The sequence below is a fragment of the Crocodylus porosus genome, unplaced genomic scaffold, assembly GCF_001723895.1.
Source record: "Crocodylus porosus isolate Cpor-Errol unplaced genomic scaffold, CroPor_comp1, whole genome shotgun sequence".
Lineage (NCBI taxonomy): Eukaryota > Metazoa > Chordata > Crocodylia > Crocodylidae > Crocodylus > Crocodylus porosus.
In genome coordinates this window covers 87,936,649-87,944,354 of record NW_017728943.1, presented here as the reverse complement: position 1 = coordinate 87,944,354, position 7,706 = coordinate 87,936,649, and the positions used below count along the sequence as shown (strand labels likewise).

At 42.5% G+C, this 7,706-nt stretch overlaps 1 protein-coding gene across 1 annotated transcript in view; it reads left to right on the top strand.

The window, feature by feature from the left end:
* Positions 1-74: 74 nt before the first annotated feature.
* The window catches only part of CEBPZ (CCAAT/enhancer binding protein zeta), a 17,572-nt gene continuing 9,940 nt past the window's right edge, over positions 75-7,706 (top strand). Inside the window, exons 1-6 of the mRNA XM_019548605.1 lie at positions 75-215; positions 1,365-2,884; positions 4,058-4,289; positions 6,187-6,355; positions 6,616-6,704; positions 7,432-7,485. Of these exons, the coding sequence (XP_019404150.1) occupies positions 93-215; positions 1,365-2,884; positions 4,058-4,289; positions 6,187-6,355; positions 6,616-6,704; positions 7,432-7,485 (2,187 nt within the window). The 5' untranslated portion in view covers positions 75-92. The remainder of the gene's footprint in view (positions 216-1,364; positions 2,885-4,057; positions 4,290-6,186; positions 6,356-6,615; positions 6,705-7,431; positions 7,486-7,706) is intronic.

Genomic DNA, 7,706 nt, shown 5'->3' with positions numbered 1-7,706 from the left:
CTCCCTCCTCCTCGCCCGGCCCCACTTCGCTCTCTACGAACCTGGCAGGACCGGAGGGCGGAAGTAGGCGCGGCGCATGCGCAGAGGGCGGCATGGCGGCGGCGGCGCGGGGCGTGAGGGTGCCGGGCGGGAGCGAGGATGAGGCGGCGTACGACAGCGATGGTGACGCCGACGGCTTTTCGTTGCGCGAGGTGCTGCGCCTGGGCGGGACCAAGGTGAGGGCTCGCGGGGGGGGGCGCGTTCCATCACGTGGCCTTCGACCCCCCTGTCCCCCGCGGTCCGCGCTCCCGGGGCCTGCAGTGGCCTGGTGGGGAGGGACACAGCCCAGCCCAGCCCAGCCCAGCCCTGGCCTCTGCACGGAGTTGGGGGCTGGGGCATTGGGCAGGGAGAGGCTGGTGGTATCGATGACCGCCCGGGCGCAGGGAGCTCTGCGGGGGCCCCGGGCCAGAGGATGAGCGCTCCTGCTCCAGCCCGGCCGGGACCTTCCAGCAGTTGCCCTGGTTTTTTGCTTTGTCTGGCCCCCAGCGTGCTCCTAACCCTGCTAGGCTTGGCGTGTCCTGTTGAACACGATGATTCATAGTTGTTAGGGGCTGCAAGGGACCTTACAGATCATCGGGTCCAGCTCCCTGCACGTGGGTGGGAAAGACTGCTGTGACTCCAGCAAGATGGGCATCGAGACTGTTTTTGAAGAGGACCAGAGTGGGTGACTGCACCACCTCTGGGGGAGTTTGTCCCAGACCCATGGCATCTGCACCCCTCTTCTCAGATCCCAGAGCTGCCTGCAGCGCCATGTGTCTGGCAGGACTGAGAACTGCCCTAGAAACACTGCTGTGAGGGCCCTTCCTCGCGGTGTAACAATTCTGTCCTCCCCTGACCCACCCAGGGTCCCTGATATGTTTCACTGCTGCTTTCTTCTTCCTTTGTAGCATTTACGATGGGTGTTTTGATTTCTGTATCCATGTCTGCTCTGTCTCTTGCGCTGCCACTCAGTTTCGAGCTGTTCCCTAGGTTCTCAACCTTTCTAGGCTTTGGGTGCCCCTGCTAGACTCAAGGCTGCCCTTTGAAAATGCCAGCCCTTGGTTTTTGCTCATTTTTCGACTAGAGAAAAATAATAGAGTAGTTCTCCACTTACAAAAGACCTCAACAGTGCAGAATGGTTTTCTTGCTGTGGATTCCAGTTTGAAATCTTTGGATTTATCCTGTGAATCATGTTTGCGTACCTCACAGCACTAAAATTGCATGGCATCCTGTGTCACCCTTGAAAAGATCTCAAGGCATCACAGGGTGCTGTGGTTCCCTGGTTGAGAATCGCTGATTTAGATCTTTTGTAAAAATAATTTTTAATGTGTTTGTGTTGCACGCAGCAAGATTATGTCATGCTTGCTGCTTTGGATGAGACGGAAGAGCTTGTGGACGGTGGGAAGAAAGGAGCAATAGATGACCTGGAGCAAGGTGAATTAGAAGCATTCATTAATTCACTAGGTGTGTTCAAGTACTCAAACAATTTCCTTGTGGTAGAGGAGGAGGAGGAAGAAGGAGGAAAAGAGAAACAGACAAAGAAGGAGAAAGTCAGCAAAAAGGAAAGTGGTGCCTCTTCATTGGAAGGAAAGAAAGCAAATCAAGTCAAAGAAAAGAAAGGCAAAGAGCAGATCAGTGTCAGCAAAGATGGTAAGAAAAAGTCAGCTCCTTGTAGTGACGATCCAGTAGCAAAGAAAGAGAAGCAGGAAGACGTCTTTGAATTTCATGCTAGGCAAGTCTTGCTGATCAAACCTGGGGGAAAGTGGCATGATCTAGAGTATACCAAGGAATTCTCTTCTGAGCAACAAAATCAGGCTCTTGTGTCAAGTTATAAAACTTTAGCCCAAAAGCTGTACCAGCATGAGGCAGAGATGTACAAGAACAAAACAAATCTTCAGAAGGGATCCTCTTCAGCTTGGATGAAAACCGTTGTGTCATCTGGGACGCTAGCTGACAGGATGGCAGCCATGACCCTTCTTATCCAGGACAGTGCTGTCCACTCTCTCCAATTTGTTGAGACCTTGGTGAACCTTATCAAAAAGAAGGGCAGCAGGCGCCAGAGCCTAATGGCTTTGGATACTTGCAAGGAACTCCTTGTTTCAGATCTTCTACCAGACAATCGTAAGCTGTGCACTTTCTCTCAACATCCTTTCCACAAACTAGAGAAGCTATCCAGTGGTAACAGAGACTCGAGGGACAGGCGACTGATGCTCTGGTACTTTGAGCATCATCTGAAGCAGTTGGTAGCAGAGTTTGTGCAGACATTAGAATCGCTGAGCCACGATGCTCTGGTGGCAACGAAGGCCCGAGCGCTTGCAGTGGCTTATGAACTTCTCTGTAATAAGCCAGAGGAGGAGAAAGCTCTTCTTGTGCAGCTGATAAATAAACTGGGAGATCCTCAAAACAAAATTGCCACCAAAGCCTCTTATCTGCTGGAGACCTTACTTCATAAACACCCAAACATGAAAGGAGTAGTGTGTAATGAAGTGGAACGGCTTCTATACCGATCAAACATTAGCGTGAAAGCCCAATATTATGCAATTTGTTTTTTAAATCAGGTTGTCCTCAGCCATGAGGAGAGCGAGCTGGCTAATAAGCTGATAACCCTGTATTTCTGCTTTTTTCGGACTTGTATCAAGAAAAAGGATGTTGAATCTAAAATGCTTAGCGCTCTTCTGACTGGTGTGAACAGAGCTTACCCCTATGCTCAGGCTGGTGATGAGAAAGTGAAAGAGCAAATGGATACTTTGTTTAAAGTACTACATCTTGTGAACTTCAGCACTAGTGTCCAGGCCTTAATGTTGCTTTTCCAAGTAATGGACTCTCATCAGACAGTGTCGGACAGATACTATGCAGCACTGTACAAGTAAGTGATTAACTTTTATTGCCTGTTCAACACTTCATTTTGCAAAACGGAAATTGTTATCTAAAAATTTCATTGGAGAAACATATGTATATAATTTGCCTTTAACATCTTTTCCAGTGTTTCATATCTACCTGTCCATTTGTCACATTGCTTCTTGTTGTTTCTTTATATGCTGGAAGAAAATGTCCATTAGTCTTGCAACGCAAGAAGTTGCACTTGTTGTAGCTGCACAGGTCATGAAAACAGAACATACATGTTCTGTATACACAGAATTTATATAACCCTGCCGTTTCTGATTTCCAGTTGCATATTTTAGTCCCATGCTTAAGTCTGAAAGTACTGAATAGTGCCCTCTTCTGTAACTCCTCTTTCAGCTGTCTGATTTCTATTTTATCAATGCATTTGCCTAGAAAACTCCATATTATTGCGCTTTGTGCATCAGGAGGGTGGGTAGAGAGGAGGGGTCCCCTGTGTATATGAAACATTGAAAATCCAGAGATGAGACTATGTTAGAGGTCCTGTGTTACAGAGCCATCCTTTTCTAGACCTCTTGAAAGCATCTTTGCAATCCTTACATGCTACTGCTTTACTCACTAAAGAGAAGCCCTAATTTAACATGGGGCACTAATTTCCTCCTTATTTTTTGTGGGTTACTGGGGGTTTTCAGGGTTTGGGAACCTGAAGTGTAAGGGGATGGGACTCTACATGTGTCTGGTCTGACTATATGGTGATGCTATGAACTACTGCTTTTCTTTCCCCTTTTTAAAACTGTTGTTTCCATTCATTGAGAGTTAGAGTAGCTTACATGGAGGTGAGTCTGTTCTGATATTTGAAAACCAAATTAAATTATTTTTTTCTGGGGGCGGCGGCGACTGCCTTATCTTCTTCTTTTGCATGGGCCACTTTCTCTATTGAGGCTATCACCTAACAGTTCAAAAAGGTTTTTTGACGTTAAATATTATGTGTAAATGTACTTATAGTAGACTTCAATAGCTAGTCAGCATTTACTGTCATATTTTATACTCTTTAGTAAAAATATTAACTGAGATATTTTAGATTTCATTGTGTAATGTAGGTTACCCAGTAGGTTATTGCTGACATTAATAGTAATGTATTTATCTTATGGAGAACTAGAAGGAAGAGTTACTAATAATCATGATTTGTTTTCTGCAGGAAGCTGCTTGATCCAGGGCTAGCACTGTGTTCAAAGCAGTCCATGTTTCTTAACCTTGTGTACAAGTCTCTGAAGGCAGATGTAGTGCTGCGGCGGGTGAAAGCCTTTGTGAAGAGGTTGCTCCAAGTCACATGTGGACAAATGCCTCCGTTCATTTGTGGAGCCCTGTACCTTGTGTCTGAGCTTCTTAAAATAAAACCAGGGCTACGAGTCCAGTTACAGGATCATGTGGTATAACGTTACTTTTAAAAACATTTATTTTTTGTGTTGGTCTTCTATCTACCGTCTTTAGTGTCACTGAAACTTGTTATCTTTCCCATCTCTTCCCTTTTACAAGTGATTCCTATCCCTGGAAACGCTGACTTCCTTAAACATGTGCCTGAATGAGGTGATTGGTGATTTGGCTTTTGCCCTGGCACAAGGTTAGGGTACATGATCTGTTGTATCACAAGGATGTGTACTGCCCCTTAGTAACTGCCTGGATAAGAGCATGCACACATGGGTAGATGAAAAAGAAGTATGCTACCATGGTTTCATTTTTGTCTACTATAGGGTAAAGTAATTGTGGAGCAGCTGATGTATGCTAAATTACCACTATTTTCTTTTGCCAGGCAATTACTTCAGGGGCACCCACCAAGCAGTTATATGTATGGTGAAAAGCAGCATAACACAGGATAATTGTTTTCAATTGATACTTCACTGGCCCATTTGTGACCAAGGGCCATTTTGTTTCTAGATACTGTACAGATGCATAATAAAATACAGTCCTTGCCCCAACCATGCTTCTCTAAATTTATGTTTGTCACTCATGTCCCCTACCCTAACTCCCCACCCGTGTTTCTTCCAGCCCTCCTGTACTCGGTGTCCGTTGCTGCTTGACTCTCAGCTTTTTTCCTTCCATTGTGTCTGGAACAGACTTCCATTTTTGTCATACAAATGCACCCCTCCTTGAAACTTATTTTTCCAGGAGCATATCTTATCTTTGCCTTTTTTCTCAGTCACATCTGCAATCTGCCAGTTCCTAAATGGACTTCCTTCTGATTTTGTTGAAGTTCATAGAAATTTTGTCTTTGACTGTAATGGATAAAGGAGCATGTCTGTAATGGGTAAAAGAACATGTCTTTGTTGTAATCTGTTTGAGCACAAATTGCATCTTTATTTTGTAAAGTAATGTAAAAGTTATAGGACTTCATATTATATCTAATATTATTCCAGTATCAGCATTATCACTAGAGCTAACTGATCATGGTTTGATCAGTGTCAGCAATTCAGTCTTCACATTTTTTAATCCACATTTTAGACTAGATTATGCCAATTTGTTTGATTTGTTTTAACACAAAACTTACTGGAACAAGCTGCCTGAAAACTCACAATTGAAAGAATGGTGGAACTAAATTCTGTTGGGTGTTTTATAATGTTGTTTTGCTGCCACTTCTTTTGTTGCCCCTATTTACAGTGGTATTTTGATTTTTCTTGGGTCTTCGATGCACCAGTGAAATGATCTGCTTTTTATTGTAATTCGGTTTGCCCTATCCTTAACCTTTTCCTTTGACCAAGGGCTGCTATACTAGCTAGGCTGTAGGGACCAATTTGTTTTCAAACACATTCCAGAAAGTTTAGTAAACACTGTTGGACTTAGTGTCCAGTGTGCTTTGTGTAATGGTGCTGAAAAAATTAGTCTTTAGCAGCCTAAGTGTTTTCTAGACTAGTTGGGAAGAATCTCAGAAGGAGGTTGTTTTTTGGTGCCACAATGTTTTTTTAGCACTCTGAACCTAAGATAACAATCTTAGGTCCCTGCATATTAAGAGTCTGGTGCTATATTTCAAAGAGTTTTACTTGCCAAGTTTCCCTCCAACTGTTTTAAGTTTTAATAGTGTCTTAAAGCCAGAAGTGACTGTTATTGATGTCGAAGTCAGTCCATAGTGTAACACAGGCCAGAGAACTTCACCTAGTAATTCCTGCTTCAAGCACAATAACTTGCATAGCATGTATAACTTGCATATTGGCTTAATTCAGTTTATACTCTTGTAGGTCATCTTCAGGGTAATTATGTAAACTTGTCAAACTTGATTTTGTAACAGTGCTGTAAAGAAACAGAGTAATGCTTGAAAGAAATTTTTTTTCCCAGGAGTCAGATGAAGAAGAATGCTTCCATGACCAGGAAGAAGCTGACGAAGAGGAGGAAAGGTTCACAGACGCAGACAAAGAAATGGAAGCTGAAAGAGAAAACATAACAGAACATTCTGTCAAAGATCCAAATTCAGCAACCTCATGGGTACATCATCAGAATATGGGAGGTAGATCAACTTGAAAATCTAAGTCATGTTCAGTTACACTGTTGCCTTTAGCATATTACTCAAGACTCATTGGAAAAAAGAAAGAATTATTTAAGATACTCCTTTTAAAATGTTTCCAAATGAGTGTGATTCAAAGGAGTCAGTCTTCAATTAAGACTTTAGTATCTGAGAATGTATTTAGAATTTCAGTAGCATTTCTGTGTACTTATAAATTTCAGTATGTGGCTTGGTGAAACTTTTAATGCTTTTATTCTTATTAGGTGGAAAGAATTTACATTACTATAATCCATTGCACCGAAATCCTTTATACAGTGGTGCTGATAGTACAAGTCTTTGGGAGCTAAAAAAGGTAAAGTGTTCTTATGAGCGTGTCTCTTTATATATGCAAGGACCAGCTTGTCAAGAAAAACAAATTTCACTTTCTGATTTACTTCTGCTTGAGCTTGCCCTTTAACTCTTGTGAAGTTTTATTTGGATGGGGTAACATTAGGGTAAAGGACATCAGTCATTGAGTTTTAATGATGTTACATATGGTGCCAGTAATTGGGAGGGGGAATTAGAATAATAGTAACACCTTTTCATCCCCTGACATTATAGCTTTGCAGGACATCTTTTTTTCCTGCAAAATAAATTGAGACTGTATGCTCCAGTTGTAACATGTTTTATTCTCTGTGATAAATTCTTTAGCTGTTCTTAGGCAGTACAAATCACATTTTTATTAATTCAAAGTGGCTATGATTTATCTAGCAAGTAATTGAATGAGCATCTACATCAGAGGGCCCCTGCAATCAGTGACCCATGTGGAACAGTACCGAGCAAGTTGCATGCTGTGGGCCGCTCATACATCACTCTTCTTGTTATTCAGCTGTTCCAGCAATATTGGAAAACAATATTGGAGGGTGGCTTTTGAGTCATGGGTGGGGATCCACTTCCCTAGATTCTTAGAATAGGGCCATTCCTAGATTCTGGTAAAACATTATGTTGTAGTTGTAGTCAAATGACAGAGGCTTTTCTTCTCTGATAACATGTTTTTTTGTGATGTATACAAATACATGTTCTTTATTTTTGCTTTTTAGCTTTCTGAACACTTTCATCCATCTGTGGCCCTCTTCGCAAAAACAATTCTAGAAGTAAGTGACTTTTTCTATTCTACAGCATGGAATTTAGATAGTGTGTTGGTGGGTTACAAAGAAAGGTGAAAAATTGTTATTAAACTTCCAGGAATAACTCAGGACTTGATGGTCTAGCACGGCTGTCTGCTTTCTGGGGTGTAATGGCACTTGAACACTGCAGGTATAGCTAGAAACTCTGCAACCCTGCATATTCCATTGAAGAAAACATTACTATATCA